General features: G+C 35.7%; 1 protein-coding gene across 2 annotated transcripts in view; it reads left to right on the forward strand.

Annotated features, from left to right (window-relative positions):
• Positions 1 to 19124, forward strand: part of PIGF (phosphatidylinositol glycan anchor biosynthesis class F) — a 36218-nt gene that overhangs the window by 12459 nt on the left and 4635 nt on the right. For both annotated transcript variants that reach the window (XM_010364303.2, XM_010364304.2), the window contains exon 5: positions 12103 to 12211. In XM_010364303.2, coding sequence (XP_010362605.1) covers positions 12103 to 12211 — 109 coding nt within the window. The remainder of the gene's footprint in view (positions 1 to 12102; positions 12212 to 19124) is intronic.

A 19124-nucleotide genomic window follows, 5' to 3' on the forward strand; every position in this document is an offset into this window, starting at 1 on the left:
TTGCCTTTCTGTGCCTGGCTTATTTAATTTAACATAATGACCTCCAGTTCTGTCCACTTTCTGTGCCTGGCTTATTTAATTTAACATAATGACCTCCAGTTCTGTCCACATTGTTGCAAATGGCAGGATCTCATTATTTTTAATAGCCAAGTAGTACTGCATGTATGTACCACATTTTTTAAAATCCCGTAGTCTGTTGATGGACACTTAGGTTGCTTCCAAATCTTGGCTATTGTGATTAGTGATGTGATAAACATGGGAGTCCAGCTATCTCTTCAATATACTGATTTCCTTTCTTTTGGGTATATACCTAGCAATGTGATTGCTGGATCATATGGTAGATCTGTTGATCTGTTTTTGTTTTTTTGAGAACTGATCTCCATAATGGTTGTACTAATTTACATTCCCACCAACAGTATATGAGAGTTCCCTTTCTCCACATCCTCGACAGCATTTGTTATTGCCTGCCTTTTGGATAAAAGCCATTTTAACTGGGGTGAGATGATATCTCATTGTGGTATTGATTTGCATTTCTCTGATGACCAGTGAGATTGAACACCTTTTCATATACCTGTTTACCACTTGTATGTCTTTTTTTGAGAAATGTCTATTCAGATATTTTGCCCATCTTTTTAATTGGATTATTAGGTTTTTTTTCCCCCCTGTAGAGTTGTTTGAGCTCCCTATATAGTCTGGTTATTAACCCTTTATTAGATAGATAGATTGGAAATATTCTCTTCCATTTTGTGGGTTGTCTCTTCACTTTCTTGATTGTTCCTCTTGCTGTGCAGAAGCTTTTTAACTTGATGTGATCCCATTTGTCCATTTTTGCTTTGGTTGCCTGTGCTTGTGGGGTGTTATTCAATAAATCTTAGCCCAATCCAGTGTCCTGGAAAGTTTCCTCAGTGTTTTCTTTTAGTAGTTTCATAGTTTGTGGTCTTAAATTTAAGTCTTTAATCCATCTTGGTTTGATTTTTGTATATGGCAAGAGTTAGGGGTCTAGTTTCATTCTTCTGCATATGGATATCCAGTTTTTCTGCCACCACTTATGGAAGAGACTGCTTTTTCCCCATTGTATGTTCTTGGCATCTCTGATGAAATGAGCTCATTGTAGATATATGGATTTACTTCTGGGTTCTCTCTTTGTTCTATTGGTCTGTGTGTCTGTTTTTATGCCAGTACCATGCTGTTTTGGTTACAATAGCTCTGTAGTATAATTTGAGTCAAGTAATGTGATTCCTGTAGTTTTGTTCTTTTTGCTCAGGATAGCTTTGGCTATTCTGGGTCTTTGTGGTTCCATATAAATTTTAGGATTGTTTCTTCTATTTATGTGAAGATTATTATTGGTATTTTGATAGGGATTGCAATCTGTGGATTGCTTTGGGTAGTATGGACATTTTAACAATATTGATTCTTCCAATTCATGAACACAAAATATCTTTCTATATTTTTGTGTCCTCTTCAATTTCTTTCATCAGTGTTTTATAGTTTTCATTATAGATATCTTTCACTTCTTTGGTGAAGTTAATTCATAGATATTTAATTCTATTTGTAGCTGTTGTAAATGGGACTACTTTTTTATTTCTTTTTCAGATTATTTGTTGTTGGCATACAGAAATGCTACTGATTTTTGTATGTTGGCTTTGTATCCTGCAACTTTACTCAATTTGTTTATCAGTTCTAATAGTTCTTGGTAGTTTTTAGGTTTTTCCATATATATGATTATATCATCTGCAAACAAGGATAATTTGACTTCTTCCTTTCCAATTTGGATGCCCTTTATTTTTTTCTCTCATCTGATTGCTCTAGCTAGGACTTCCTGAGTCACAACTTAATTTCAAAGAACTCTATTTAATTATTTAAGGAGGTTGTACAAAATACATGACAAATACATGCTTTTTCCTACTTAATAATAATTTAGAGCAGAAATTAAAATTTCAGTTTGAAGTTCTTATGCTGTAGTTCTAATTAATAAAAAGTATTTAAAATACCTTGAAGTATCAAGTGAAGATTTTAGAGCTTTAAATATTTTTATCATTCATCCTGTGTTTTAATATGTAAAACACAGTAGAGTTTTGTGTGTGTTTTTTTAACTTAAAGACAGCCCTTTTAGTATTACTGAAATATGAATAATTCAGATGTTCAGTGTGAATAGGCTAATTTTGAGTTGGCATGACATCTCAATTAGTGTTGAATCAATATAAATGTTTTATAATATTTTTAAGTGAAATAACTTTATATACTAATTTTTAATGTATTTATTTGCATGTTTATAGAAAACTTATGTTGAACAGATGATAATCATGTGAAGACAGAGAACACCAAAGCTTTGAGCTTGTGAACTGTGTAGGAACTACATCCTACGAGTTAAGGATCAATTCTGATATTATTGGGATTTTATACATAACTAAAAGACACTATTTTAACAAGATGTCTCCTTACAGTAAATGTTAAGTTACTCCGGGAAAACAAAACAAAAGAATGCTATTATAAAGAAACTTGGAAGTAGAAAAGTCATTTGGTTTCTTAAAATATTTTGCCAACTTCTTATTGGTATACTTATTAAATAATATACTCAGTTTGCACCAATTTAATTCAGTTATTGCATTGGCATTAAAATTATTTTTTTTCATTTGCAGACTTTCTTATAAAGGAAAGTATTAATCTGACTACTACACACCTGTATAGTTCATTGAAACTTGCTTTTTGACTTATCAGTTCTTTTATGCTGTTATTTGAAAGTTTAAGTTAGAATCTGATCACTTTTGGTGAACTAAATAGATTCCTGAATAGTACTAAACAAAAATCTTGCCAAGAGTGGTGATCTTGCCAAGCTGAAAACATTCAATAACACCTGTTTGTGTAGACAAAGACAACAGGCCTCTTTTTGTCATCTTTGTATTGAAATAGATTTTATATTGAAGCAACCACTGTGGACACTAAGAGTGAAAATATAGTGAGTGACCAAAGATTTATTCATATAAAAATTAGGTAATTTAGTATAAATGTGGGCAAAAACATTTAGTGGCAAAGAGGCATTTGTTTAAATATTCAGTGGGGAAGGAAAACATTTATATTAGAATTTTATAAAATACCTTTAGCCACTAGGAGGAGTTGTATAGTGTCTCTTTTTTAGCTGAAGAGACTAGCAGTTCAAAAAATTAAATCTATTTAAACAAACACTGTTCTGATGACAGCATATTTAAACCATGAGTGTTTACTATGAACTACCCTCAGGTGGCTGATACAGTGTCTGGCATGTAGTAGGCACTCAAAATGGCCTGTTTACTTCAATTAATATTTGATGTAATGAATTCCAGTGGAGTCAAATATTTTGGACAAGTACTTGGAGCACAGTGTCATGAAGATTGGTCTGTAACATTGCTTTAGTCACTTTTTAAGTTCATTCACAGGGGGGCCATTTATTTATTCTGAGCCCTATTGACTGTGCATATATTCCTTAACTTTGAAAAAGTTAGCCAATAACCGTAGAATTCAAATAGCTTTATTATGGAAACTTATAAAATGAGAGTACATCAATGTCAGTGATGCTAGAAATTAGTTAATAGAAAGGAATTTACCTATTTTATTCTTTTTATCTTATTTATTACAAAATAATGTATATATATGTTTGTAGTAAAAATTCAAATAGAAAAATATAGAAAGTTAAAGATCCTAGTAATGCTATCATAGAAGCAATGAACAGCTGCTAGCAGATTTTATATGTTCTTTGAATTTTATATTATATATATAAAATTTAAAAATAGTTAAACTAGTCATGGCTTTATGACTTTTTTCCCACTAATGTATTATGAACATCCTTATCTGGGTGTGTGTGTAATCTACCTCTTCTTGCATAGTATTCTTAGCTAGTATATCTCTGTAAGTAACATAAAACTTAAGCTTATATTGGTTTGAATAATAAGGAAACTGATTATGTCACATAACGGAGATTGGATGGTTGTAGATACAGATAGTTATGGTATGGCTGTGCTTCTTACTGATTCTCCTTGTTATTATCCTCAGGCTGGTAGTGGGATGGCAGCAGCTTCTCTTCCTTGAGTTTTCCTAATCATTGGGAAACAGAATGGGATTATCAGTATTTAATTAATTAGTCTAATCAGGGTTGAGATGAATGTTGAGCAATTAATCATCATTACAAGTATTCCATGTACCATGATTTATTTAACTAATTTCCTATTAAGGTTTATTATCAAATTTTCATGATTATAAATAATGTTGTTAGGTATATCTTTGTACCATATAACTTTGTATTCTTGTGCAAAGGTTTTTGTAGACTAGATTACTGGAGTAACTTTCCTAGATCAAAGGAAGTTGATAGACAGTGTCAAACTAAAGTTCTAATTTGAAGAATATGTGTATACCCGCATACATATTCCTACCAATAGAGTGTGGGTTTCCCTGACTCCCCATCAGGGCTCTTTACCTCTTATCAATCTACCAGGGCTGCTACCTACAGGGGTCTGCCAAGGGGGCAGACTGTGCACTATAGTAGCTTCATCTAATTTCTAAGAGGAGGCTTAAGCCTTGGCCATGAATTTTTAAGTCTGATTTATAGAACCACCATTTACTAAATTTCAGTGGAATATTACTAACTGAATCACAGAGAGAACATTTATCTTACCCAGCCTCCCTGCCTCCATTCTCTTTCCTGACTCATGTTACAGAAAACTCAGTAGAAAATAACATCCAGTCTTCAAAAGGCAGCTTCAACACAGGGAGAACTGGGGCTAGTTAAGATAGGAAGTGTGCCCATGTGAAGTGTGAGCAAGAGAAAAGAAACGGCATGACAACCCTAAAAATGCACTATAGAAGAAGGAAAAAGGGCATGCAGAAGATGAAGAATCTGGCCTGAAGGAAAATGCTACCCTAGAAGCAAAAACAAACAAAAAAGCCTCCACGCAGTTTATCATGAAAAATAGTACTAAGGATATGAATTGAATGAATTAAGAGCAAAGAGGAGATCATGAAACAAAATGACGTGGAGAAGAAGATTGCAGAATTAGTGAAATAAATTGAGAATGCAAAGGTCACTATTATAGGTCATAAGTTAGAAATACCAAGAAACAGACAAATTAGAAAGTCAGGTTTTAGCATGGAAGAAAGGTTTGAGCTAATCAAAATGAATGAGGGGTAGGGAGGGGGTTGGGAAGAATAAAGCATTTAGAGAAGATGTGATAAATATAGAGGAGAAACAAAAGAGATGCAAACATAAGACTAGTTAGTGTCTCTAAATTACCCGATAAAAAATGATTCAAAGATATGATAGAAGACAGTTTCCACAAATGAGGGGATTCTCCAATTTGTACAATAAAGGGACTTACTATATCAAGAAAATAACTGAATTAGAGTTGCAGAACAATATAAATAAAAACTAATACAAGCAATGGAAGTTGAACAGTGCAGGAAGGAGCAGTGAAGAAAATATAATTGTACCCCTCATATCCCCAACTATTCTGGCTGTCCCCAGATACTGAGCCTGTTTGGTACAACCTCTTCAAGGAGTAAGTTTTAAATGAAATCCTACATCTCAAACCATGAGTCCCCACCTTACAGCTAGCCCCTTTCCCCTGGTTGGCCCAAAGTACTGGGAGCCAGGCTTATACCATCTAGGCAGAATATTGAAATATTTCTTTCGAGGGAAAATGGTACAAAAGAAAAACTTACAGATACTGACATTTTGGGATTCTCTAAGGGGAAGTCAGGGTTCCTACCCAGTCCCTAGTTCTGTGCATCCCCCTGCTTGAATTATCTTACTTATGCATTGTAAACATCCAGTCAACTATTCAATGTTTCACTTTGTTGTTGCTGTTGTTTAAAAATAGTGTTATTGAAATATAACTGCATACCATAGAATTCACTCAAAAAGTGTATAATTCAGTGGTTTTTAGTATAGGCATAGTTGTACAGCCATTGCCACTATCTAATTTTGGGACATTTCACCACATCAAAAAGAAACTATGACTATTAGCAGTCTTCCCCTATTCCCACTCGTCTCTCCATGGCCCAGGCAACCATTACAGGAGTGTCCAGTCTTTTGGCTTCTCTGGGCCACATTGGAAGGATAAGAATTGTCTTGAGCCACACGTGCAATATTAACACTCACGATATAACTGATGAGCTAAAAATTAAATAAATAAATTATTTTAAAAATCTCATAATGTTTTAAGAAGGTTTATGAATTCATGTTGGGCCACGTTCAAAGCCGTCCTGGGCTGCCATGTGGCCCATGGGCCATGGGTTAGACAAGCTTACACTAATATATTTCCTATCTCTGTAGATTTGCCTAGTCTGGACATTTCATACATCATGTTTTAAGTAGAATGACAAGTAAAGAATCACCAGATATTTGAGGAATCCTCACATAAAATCCAGAAATGAAAACAACAAAAAAGAAACTCAGGGGAAATAGAGGCAATATACAAAGACAGAAGATAACTTAAAAATTTACTTTTTTTGGCCGGGCGCGGTGGCTCAAGCCTGTAATCCCAGCACTTTGGGAGGCTGAGACGGGTGGATCACGAGGTCAGGAGATCGAGACTATCCTGGCTAATACGGTGAAACCCCGTCTCTACTAAAAAATACAAAAAACTAGCCGGGGCGTGGTGGCGGGCGCCTGTAGTCCCAGCTACTCGGGAGGCTGAGGCAGGAGAATGGCGTGAACCCAGGAGGCGGAGCTTGCAGTGAGCTGAAGTGAGCTGAGATCTGGCCACTGCACTCCAGCCTGGGCGGCAGAGCGAGACTCTATCTCAAAAAAAAAAAAAAAAAAAAATTTACTTTTTTTTAACTTTACCATAAAAGGTGAACAGGAGGCAGTCAAAATTAATATTCAGAGAACAAGAAAACTTTTGGGAAATAAACACACTATTAAACTCAGCGGAAGTAGAGACAAAAGTTGAAAAGATTCCCAAGTCAAACAGAAAGGCAAAGATTGCAGAATGAGTTAAAAGATAAGAAAAGCAGAAATTAGTTCAAAATAATAATATTCCTAGCAAAAGAGTAAGGAAAAAATTCTTAAATGATCTGATAAACAAGGTCTTTAAATAGAAGACAATTTTAAGAACCAGAATACCTGAGCTTTTAGATTAAGAAGGCCCATATATTTTCAGCACAGTGGATGAAAAAACACTGTAAAACACATTTTCGGGAAATTTTTGATAACCAGGAATAAAGAGATTGATTATTATAAAAGTTTCTAGAGAATGAGAGAAACATGATACCTACAGAGGATGGGAAACCAAAATGGCACTGAACTTCTCAAGTGGGAATCAGAAAACAGTGGAGCATTGCCTTCCAAATTCTGAGGCAGGGCCAGGCGCTGTGGCTCACGCCTATAATTCCAGTACTTTGGGAGGCCGAGGTGGGCGGATCAGTTGAGGTCAGGAGTTCGAGACCAGCCTGGCCAACAAGGTGAAACCCTGTCTCTACTAAAAATACAAAAATTAGCTGGGTATGGTGGTGGGCGCCTGTAATCCCAGCTACTCCACAGGCTGAGGCAGGAGAATCACTTGAGCCCAGGAGGCGGATGTTGCAGTAAGCCAAGATCGCACCACTGCACTCCAGCCTAGACAACAGAGTGAGACTCAATCTCAAAAAACAAACCAAAAAATAACAACCCTCCCCCCACAAATCCCGAGGCAGAACGATTCCCAAAAATTAGAGTAAATTCATTTTCAGACTTCAGACATCTCTAAGAATCTATTTTCCATGTACCCTTTCTCAGGAATCTATGGAAGGAGGTGCTGAAAAAGAAAATTCACTTCTCAGGAATCTATTAAAGGAGGTGCTTAAAAAGAAAAGAAAAGAAAAAGGAACATAGATGGAGAAAGTCTTGGAATTTAGGAAAGAGCAGATCCAAAAGAACTAAGAGAGGCAAAGGGAATTCGCAAACACAGCAGTTGTGCAGCAGTCCTAGGTGGCTCCAAAAAGATGGAAGGAGCAGGGAGAAGAGATCAAGCATTTGGAGTTGTTACTTAGCTTCTTTGGAATATTTGAAGATTATTTAATGACAGGTACATAAGCAAACTGAGGGGTGAAAAGGAGGCAGTTCTTAACATCCATGGACAATTAAAGATTATATTTACTATGAGAAAAGAAATGTATGATTGTGGTTTACTGTGTGGTTCACTGTGATTAGCAGTTTTATAATCATCATAGTGTAGAACATTCCTATTGATTCGGTTGAAAGGAGGAGATGTTACCATTGTAGAAGGGACATGAGTCAGGGAGAAATGTGTATGTGGAGGTAGGCAGCTTGTAGGTAAAAGGTGCTAAATCCTCTTCTCCCATAGAAGAAGGCAGAAAGTAAGTTAATCTTGAAAAATCTATACTTAATGTATGTGTGGTTTTTTTTTTTTCATTTGAGGTAGATAGAAGAAACAGCAAAAAGGTTGAAAAAATATGCCTTGAGGCCGGGCGCAGTGGCTCACGCCTGTAATCCCAGCACTTTGGGAGGCTGAGGCAAGCGGATCACCTGAGGTCAGGAGTTCGAGACCATCCTCAACATGGAGAAACCCTGTCTCTACTAAAAATACAAAATTAGCCGGGCGTGGTGGTGCATGCCTGTAATCCCAGCTACTCAGGAGGCTGAGGCAGGAGAATTGCTTGAACCTGGGAGGCCGAGGTTGCGGTGGGCTGAGATCGCGCCATTGCACTCCAGCCTGGGAAACAAGAGTGAAACTCCGTCTCAAAAAAAAAAAAAAAAGAAAATATCTGCCTTGGAGCAGACATCAGGAGTGGGGAGGGATGGAAGAGGAGACTACTGTTTTAATATTAGTTTAATTGTACTCCTTTACTTTAAAGATGTCACATATATTATTTTGATAAATATAAAATTTTTACTTTAAAAAGACAGGGCACAGAGTTTTTCTATTTTTAACAATAGGTCTTGGTTCCCTTTTTTCTACATTTATTATATGTAGGATCATAAACACTTGGCTACAGCAAAATAGAGGGCAACCTCTCAGATGATCATACTTTTTATTTTAATAAACATAAGATGGCCACAAGTGTGCTGGAACCATGAAATATGTGAAGGCATGGATCTTGCCTCTTAGCCCAAGGAACTTAGAGGTTAGAAAGATACACACACAAATCTTTTTTTTTTTTTTTGAGACAGGATCTCACTCTGTCGCCAGGCTGGAGTATAATGGCGTGGTCTTGGCTCATGGCAACCTCCGCCTCCCAGGTTCAAGCGATTCTCCGGTCTCAGCCTCCCGAGTAGCTGGGATTACAGGCGCCTGCCACCGTGCCCAGCTAATTTTTTGCATTTTTAGTAGAGATGGGGTTTCACCATGTTGGCCAGGCTGGTCTCGAACTCCTGACCTTGTGATCCGCCTGCCTCAGCCTCCCAAAGTGCTGGGATTACAGGCGTGAACCACCGCGCCCAGCCACATAAATCTTACTGAAATATCGCTGATCATATAGTTGTCTTGATTAAAAACCTTCATGGTTCCTTAGTTTGACATTTAAGAATTTTCTAAAATCCTAACCCTAAATCTATCACCATGATACCATTTCACACCAATTACGATGACTGTAATAAAAAAAGATAATGACAAGTGTCATGATGGAGGGTGTGCAAAAGTTGGAATCCTCAAACACTGCTGGTGGGAATATAAAATGGTTCAGCCACTTTGGAAGAGTCTGGTAGTTAGTTCCTCAAGTGATTAGAGTTTCCATATGACCCAACAATTCCACTCCTAAGTGTAATCCCAAGAGAGATGAAAACATATGCTCACACAGAAACTTGTGCATAAATGTTCATAGCAACATTATTCATAATAACTAAAAAGCAGAAGCAACCCAAATATCCATCAGCTGTTGAATAGATAAAATGGAATATCCATAGAAAGGAATATGATTGAGCCATAAAAAGGACTGAAATATTGATACATGCTACAACATGGATGAAACCCCGTCTCTACTAAAAATACAAAAATTAGCCAGGCGTGGTGGTGCACACCTGTAATCCCAGCTACTCGGGAGTCTGAGGCAGGAGAATGGCTTGAACCCGGGAGGTGGAGGTTGCGGTGAGCCAAGATCGCTCCATTGCACTCCAGCCACGGCAACGAGCGAAACTCCGTCTCAAAAAAACAACAACAACAACAAAAACAAAAAACAAACAAACAAAAAATCCTAACTCTGCCCTACTTTTCCAGCCTTATTTCTCGTACTTCCACTTGGCCTTTAGCAATCTGATTTATGTTCTTTTGTCTGCAGTGCAGCTCTTTCTCCAGTCCTCCAGTTTAAGACCTAACGCTACCTATTCTTTCCAGTCCAGCTTAACTTCCTCCTGTTCCATAAAATAGAAAAAGTGAATTCTTCCCAACAGAAAGTAATCTCTGCTCTTAACCTCTACCACACCTTGTGTCTTCACTTTATGTATTACAGTATAGAGGAGGTGTGTGTTAAGTTGGAGCTTAGTCAACATTGTCAGCCACATGTAGTCAAAAATTGCCTTTGAAAATCCTTTAAATTGCTTGAACGGTACAGTTCTCTTCACATTGAACTTGGCCAGTTTTTCCTTCCAACATTGGAACAGATCTCTGTTCTATTGAATGCTAGTTGAAAAAGCTGACTTACAGGTGTTATATGAAATAAAAAAGAACAATAAAGCCCTAAAAATAGTACAAATCTGGATACATGTGATTGGCTCCAGCCTGTTCTTAGCCCTGCTTCAATGGAAAGAAGCTAAGGTTCTTACCTTGTGTAGTTGGGGAGTATGAGATGGATGGATGATAGAGGGATTGGTTTGTGAACTGACTTGTCATCATTTGCGACTTTTAAAATTCAGTGTACATTTTGCGTGTAATAATTGGCCTGTTTCTAATAAAATAAATCATCTAACAAAACAAGTGTTTTCCCTCATACTATCTAGAAGAGGCTACTTTTCATTAACTTCAAAGTAGCTTCACCTTGCAATTTAAACAATTGAATATTTGGACCCTACTTATTGCATTGCAGTGGGCTTTTACCTGACTGTAACCAGACTCCTGTTCTACAATGAAGTGTTCACACTATGAGGGCCAGGCTGAAACTAACACCTACTAAGAGAATGGCAGAATTAAGTCTTTCCACCTTTACACTCTCCGATGTGCACTTAGTATATAGGAATGGTAGGCAAAATCACCAGATCTTTTGAGTATTTTGTTCTTGTTCTCTGCCTGTTTCTTGCCAAGTAAATTGAATTGGTTTATATAAATGAAATGTGATGTAAGAAAGACTAGCTGAGGCTGGGTGCAGTGGCTCATGCATGTAATCCCAACACTTTGGGAGGCTGAGGTGGGCGGATCACGAAGTTAGGAGTTCGAGACCAGCCTGGCCAACATAATGAATCCCCATCTCTACCAAAAATACAAAAATTAGCCAGGTGTGGTGGTGCACACCTGTAATCCCAGCTACTCAGGAGTCTGAGGCAGGAGAATTGCTTGAACCCGGGAGGCGGAGGTTGCAATGAGCTGAGATCACTCCATTACACTCCAGCCTGGGCAACAGAGATTCCATCTCAAAAAAAAAAAAAGAAAAAGAAAGAAAGAAAGACTGGTTGAATAAATGATGCACCATCCATACAATGGAATACTATTACAGCTGTTACCAAGGAAAAACAAGCAAAATTTCGGTTTATAACATGATGCATCTGAGTTTTGTTTTGAAGAAATATACATATGTACATGTGTATTTATGCAAATATACATATATCCTTCAAAACAAAATTATGTGTGTATTTGTGCATGTATAAAATATTTCTGGAAGAAAATGTAATAATTTGGTAATAGCAGTTGCCTGTGGGGAAAGGAACCAGGAGTTGATAGGGGTGGAGGACTTAGCTGTTTCTACAAATGCTCTTTAGCATGGTTTGACTCCTACTACATCTGTATATTACCTTTCCGATGGAAAACATTTATATCTTCTTACCAAGTAACTATTAATAGTTCATGGTAAATATTTATATGTCAGTTTGAGATTTTCATTTTAAGTTACAGAAAATATATGTATACTGATAATGTGTGCTAGTGCTTGTTGGATTCTGCAGCAGCTAATGTATGTACCATCAATGATGTACCAATTTGTGCTTCACAGAGTTACATCCATATGGGAGAATAGTCTCCAGATGACTACAATTTCTAGTTTTGTAGGAGCATGGCTTGGAGCACTTCCTATTCCGCTGGACTGGGAAAGACCATGGCAGGTTGGTTTCAGTTACTTAAAGCAACAAAATAAATGTTTGTACAATGATAGTAAAACTGATGAAGCAAACCAGTATGTATATGTAAATTGTTCTGTTGTTCAATTAAGTAGGGATACCAATTCTATCAGTCACCGTAATCTGGGCAACTTCTTAATAGGGACTGTCCCAGTGCCACAGGCGTCTAGGTAGCCCTGGTTTTATCTTCTAGCACTGTTTTTTACACATGTATAGATGAATAAACAAACTTATTTTGTGATTGTATATAGGCAGTTTATTGTTTTTAAAAATAGGTTCTCACTCTCTTGCCCAGGCTGGCCTCCAGTGCTTGGGCCTAAACGAGCCTCCTGCCTCAGCCTGCCAGGTAGCTGGGACTACAGGTGTGTGCCACCGAGCCCAGCCAGTATAGGAATTTTTAAAAATTAGGTTAATAGTTGCAGAAATGTCCTATTTTCAACTTTGGTATTTATTGCCCTTGTGGTCTTATATTCACATTTTCTGAACTTGATTGATGGCCAAATTGAATGTTCATCTTGAGATTTTTAGAAGCAAATAGCAAGGTAATTTTTGCAGCAGTGGCCTGTGTTATCAAGACAGCTCACAAACATCAGATTTTTCATCTTGTATCACAATAAGATAAAGCTGATATGCTAGGTAAAGCACTGTAAAGTAAGGGCTCTTTTTATACCCATTTTACAGATGAGGAAACTGACACCTAGAGGGTATGTAACATTCCCAAGGTCACTGAACTTACAGTGATGACTGTATCCTTATCTTAATATTAATGACTTTGTAGTATGCCATTATATAGTTACTTTATAACTTATTTAACAAATACACTATTGATCATTTAGATTATTGCCAGTATTTTATGATAATAAACACTGCTGTGATAAAATCTTTGAATCTATAGCTTCATGAATTTTTCTAATTATTTTCATAGAGTAATTACTCCCAAAAAGAATTATGGTGTTAAAAAATAAATGTGCTTTCTTTTTCCAACATGAAGAGAATTTTTTTCTGATCACAAAGATAATGTATATTTATTTAGAAAATTTAAGCAATATTAGTAATTCTAAGGAAGAAAGTAAAAATTACTTTCCTCCCCAACCACCCAGAGGAAACCTCCATTTCCTTTTGGTGATAATTTTTGCAGCTGTCTCTCTCCATGCCTGTAACTATAATATTCATGTTATTTTTAATCTGCTTTTTCCCCTTAGCAGTATATTATGGAGCTCATTCTATGTCAATGAAAACTTACATATATGTAATATTCGATTATTTGTGTAAAATATTGTACCTGTTTTTAATTAAAGAACATTTAGGTTATTTCCTATTTCATTATTATTAATATTTTATCAAATATGGTTATATTAAACATACATCTTTGAATATTTGTCCAATTTTCTCTGTAGCGTAAAGTCCTAGGTAATGAATTGATGAATTAAATCTTTGATACATACCTCATTTGCCAAATGTGGGATCCAGATTGTGTGCCTTGCACATAACTGCCTACCTTAACTCCATTCTTTGTGCTTTCAGTTCGATGTTGTGTCTCCCTGAAAGTCAAATTGTTCTTTCATGTTTAGTAAGTCTGGTAGGTTTGCCCTTGCCTGTTTTAACTCTTCATCACTATATTAGAGAAATCCTTGGAGGTTTGGGGTGTGTATCGTCACAGATACTCATCCCAAGTTTTTGGTGCTAGTAAAGGTTTCTTAAGTTGTTGACATCTTGTAGAAGTCATCCATACTTAATATCATTCAACAGAGTGTCAGTGATTTCTAAATTGGAGGACAATCAAAATCATTGAAAAGTATACACAGAAAATTGAAACTGGGTAGATTCCTTACTTTCAAGTTATGCAATTAAATCTAAATAGAAAATATTGATAAAGCACTATGGGACATCAGCTTTAATGAATTAGTAAGATAATATATAATAAATGTATCATTTTGTATATAGATGCAATACTTTAGAGTGTAAAGGTTTGATATATTACACATAATGTAAGTCTTTTCTGTTTACAAGACAGTGCAGAAGTAGAAACTGAACTAAGGGGAATATGTATGCTTTATAAAATACGTGTTTAGGTTTGCTTAGAAAATATATCTCTTAGTTATTTACAGTTCAATCACCCATTTTGGGATTGTTCAGACTTTTAGCTGATGACTCATTTTTCTGCCTCAGTGCTTGTTAACAATAAGGATGAACTAGATCCAAATTGATGGTATTACTTTTTAAATTAATATAAAGTTTCCATTTGAATTACTGACTTTTTAAAAAGATTTTCTAGCTAGCTGGAAATCTAATTTAATTTTAAAACTAATTTAAATACATAACAAGTGTTGGTTTCCATTAAGAGCGTTTCATTCAGCTGGAATATTACTGGCTGTGTAATTATCTTTACTATTGGGTGGTTTTTAGAATATTCCAAGTTAATGACCCACATATTCACTGTAAACCTTTTAAATTATGAAATGTATTGAGGGAATGATAGAATTGATGTATAATTAAAAATCTTTTATTCGCATAGCACTCATCTGCCCCTTGCCCTTTTTGCAGTTATTTACTAATAAACTAAAGAAATGAGATTTCTTTTTTTTTTCACTTTTTATTTCCAGCAAACAAGGTTGCTTGGTTTTTGTTATTGTTATTTTTTAATAATTCTAACTCCACAGAACAGAATCTCCCAGAGAAGCAATAAATCAGATAAGGGAATATGGCATTTCCTAAAAGTGGAGATGTTGTTAGAGCAAAATTTCATGAGAAGACAATACAGTAATACACTTTATTATCTAAAATAGAACATGTATTAAGAAGCGATTCTTGTTCTGTGTTCCTTGTAGCCCAATACAGATTTGATCTGTTTGTGGTAAAGCAAGCTTTTCTGGATTGTGTTCTGGTTTTATTTATATTCCAGTCAGCGAAACAGGAATGTCTGGTTAAGCAATTATACCTTTAAAAACGCACACATGCCCACACACACAAAACCCCACAAAATCTACTACATGTTTTACTTCAGTTTTCTTTACTTTGAACTCAAATCATTGTATAACATTCGTGAGGCCAACCATAAGATTACAGTGATGTGGATTCTGTAATAAGCTGTTTCAGGCACATTTTTATGTTTAAAATAATTTCTTAATTAAATGATTGGAAAGGCCCACTGAAAATATGTGATCTCAATGAAAAAGTTTTTTAACTTAATATGAATCTTACGTGATTTTAAATAATGGCAAGTGATGAAAGATTAGGCATCTTTATAGTTGGAGGAAGCCTTTCTTTTGTAGAAGGCAGCAAGGGGATATGGTTAAAGAGAATATGGTAGGGTAGCTACCCATTATACTGTTGGTCATCTTTGTTGTTGTTTTAATATTTGAAAGTACCTTCTTGCCTCTCCCTTAATTATTTGCCTTAAAATCTCAGCAAGAAAACAAATATTTGAATTTCCCATAATCCAGATAGCCTTTTTCAACTTCTGGAGAAAGCTTATAGTTGCTGACAAAATAAATATTTGGACTACAGAAAATCTTTGTATTTTATAATTTGATTCTTTATCTGCTGTAACTAAATAGCTAATCAATAAGTATTTGTTGTTATTACTGTATGCAAGGCATATATGTTCTGTGTGAGTAAGTACAACAGACACTTAAATACACCCAGGACTGGAATTTAATTATTTAATAATTTAGATTTGGACTGCGATTTAGATTTAATATGCTGTAAATACTTCATAGAATATGTAGCTATGAGGTTTTCATCTGGAAAATGTCTTATCAAAACATGGCTAGTATTTCATGTTTTAAAAAATTAGTGGAAGGTTAACAAATATTGTTAGTTATTCTGAGCACAGGAAATTGACCATGAGGTTTTTAAATTCACATGTTTTATTAATGGGTAGGCAGGTAACATGATGATTAGGAGTTCTGGCATCAGATTACTGGGTTGAAATCCTGGCTCTGTCACTTGCTAGTGAGGATGAAATAATAAAATCCCTCTAAAATATCTAGCTCAGCACCTGACATGTGGTTATTACTTAATTAATGTGACAGGCATTTGTGAGCCTGTAACATTAGAAAATAAATAGTTTAGTGACTATAAAGAAATAGTTTAATGACTATATTTTTAGCCTTCAATAGTGCAAATTCCATTATTTATTTGAGTTCTCATATATTAGAGAATATGCTAATTGTCTCAGTTTTATTTTTTTCTGCCCAGCAGTCTTTCAATTGGTGGAGTGGACCATTAATTTGTTTCTCTGGTATTTCATTATACCAATTTAGGGTAGTTGGATTTCACATAATTTTTAATCCTGTCTGACATTTCAGATGACAGTAGAAAGAAAATGTAGCATTTGTAGATCTCTCCGTGTACCCTGCATGGGGCTTGGCACTGTCATATGAGTAACTTAATCCTCACAGCCATAGTGCAAGGTAGGTTTCACTCCCATTATATACACTAGAAAGTCAAAGTGTGAGAGGGGAGGAATACATATCTTGCTTAGCATTACTCAGGTGGGAAGAGAAAGACTTCAGATTCATGTGAGAGCCCCACGGCACCATGTTCTTTTCTTTGCTGGAGACTAAAACATAGCTTTTCTTTTTAAAAAATGGTCATAGCTTAGGTCTCTTTGGAATAGCTAAAGTAGTTATATTTCATTTCTTTCCCCACATTGTTTTAATTAAATGCCTTGACCATTGTGGTGGTGTCTGTATTTTAGGCCATAATTTATTTGTAAGAGAATATTTAAAGCTAATATGCAATGCTTTTGTCCCTAACAAATCCACACATGCCTTTAAACTATGGACTTCAGTGCTACAATCTTTAAAAAGATTTGAACCAAATAATCAAGTCTCTTCTAGGACTCTTATTTCTTATGAAGGTAAAAAGGAAAATTGATATAAAGTATTTTAAATAACTGAATTTGGAGATTTTGAATTTTAGACACCTGAGATTGTCTTTGAAACAATTTAAAGTTGTTTTAAAATATTTGTACTTATTCCCATCAGACACCAGATAAATGAGGAATTGTTGTATTTAACAATTTTGGGTTTTTTTTTTTTTTTTTCAGTTTTACCAGGTTAGAAATTTAATATTTGTGAAATATGTATATTCATTTCCTAAAGTCACAGATGCTACAGATAATTCTTTCATAAGTTGAAACTAGAAATCATAGGATTATAACTACTTGAATTACTGCAAAATGCTGGAGGTAGATTAAAACTAAGATTATGGATTTGATTGCTTGAAGAGCTGCAGGTTTTTACATTAATTGGTATTTCCATTACCAAAGGGATGATACTGTGTTTTAGACCAAAATAAAATACTAATTTATATGAATATGGTTTATGTTTCAGGCATGAGAAAAATGTGTTAACACTTAACTGGCATGAAATGATTTTGGATTTAAAAGGCATGTTCATTGTAGGGTAATCATGTTGATAATGCTCTGCTAACAGGACTTTCATGTGAGAGAGAATAATGCTGGCCAAGTTAAGTTAACTCGTTTGCATGAGTTGTGACCAGGACCTTTTAGTGTCATTTTAACAAGAATTCCAGACCAGGAACTACACACCCCTTCGCAAATAACTCTTCCTAAAGTAGTAGTCTTCGTCACAGAAGAGTGTATACATGGATGAGTGCAGGTTTTTAACTAGAGAAATGTATCATGATGAGTAGATTCATTTGTGCATGTATTCCTGTATCAGACAATGACATTTACTTTAGAAATATCTGGAACAACATACTGTTCAAGACCAATTTTGGAGGAGATTATAAATGATTATTTATAACCAGTAGGTCAGCAGGCTTCGGAAGATGAACTCTCTCAGTCATGCAAATGCAAATTTGTGATAAGCACAATCAAAACATTGAAAAGTAGCTCTTGAGAGATTGAGAACTAGATTTTATCTTCTTTTTTATCTGGAGAGAGAGACAGTAATCCTAATGGTCGTGAGTTGTTCTAAATGTCTGCAGGTGTTCTGATTTGCAGATAGGTCAGTTTCTCCATGTTATCTGTGACAGTGTAAATCTCCCCCAAAATTATAAGTAATATTTATTATATTGGAACACATTTTTAAGAATTTATACTAAAATGTATCCAAAATTAAATAATTTAATCTTAGTTTACACCTTTAACTGCTGGGTTAAGGTAGGAGCTCAATAAATAGTTTTGAATGAATGGAGTCATTCATATGAGCCTTGAAAAATTAACACAAATGCCTACCAATGATTAGTTTAAAACCACTATCTGTACTTATTTTGTTTCTTAAAATTTATGAAAAATGACAGCTAGCAGCAGGGAATCATTCCTCCTCCTGAGGTGAGGCTACAGATGGTTAACATAATGCCAGTATATTGTATAGCTCCTGAATTTGCTCTTGTAACAGACATTGCACATGAAGAACAGCATGTATTAAAGATGATTGCTTTACGGCCGGGCGCGGTGGCTCACGCCTGTAATCCCAGCACTTTGGGAGGCCGAGGCGGGTGGATCACGAGGTCGGGAGATTGAGACCATCCTGGCTAACACAGTGAAACCCTGTCTCTACTAAAAATACAAAAAAATTAGCCAGGCGTGGTGACAGGCACCTGCAGTCCCAGCTACTCGGGAGGCTGAGGCAGGAGAATGGCATGAATCCAGGAGGTGGAGCTTGCAGTGAGCCGAGATTGTGCCATTGCACTCCAGCCTGGGCGACAGAGTGAGACTCTGTCTCAAAAAAAAAAAAAAAAAAAAAGATGATTGCTTTATAAGGGTAAGGGAATAGTTCCTACCACTTCCTACCACACAGTATAACATATTACTCATGAACTATTTGTTCTAAACTGCCGATTCTACTTATTACATAGTAGTGTCAGTGACCGAGAAATACTGTTCGTGTAAGTTTAATTTTTTCAAGTTAAAACATGTAATATA

Source organism: Rhinopithecus roxellana, chromosome 17 (genome assembly GCF_007565055.1).
Source record: "Rhinopithecus roxellana isolate Shanxi Qingling chromosome 17, ASM756505v1, whole genome shotgun sequence".
Lineage (NCBI taxonomy): Eukaryota > Metazoa > Chordata > Mammalia > Primates > Cercopithecidae > Rhinopithecus > Rhinopithecus roxellana.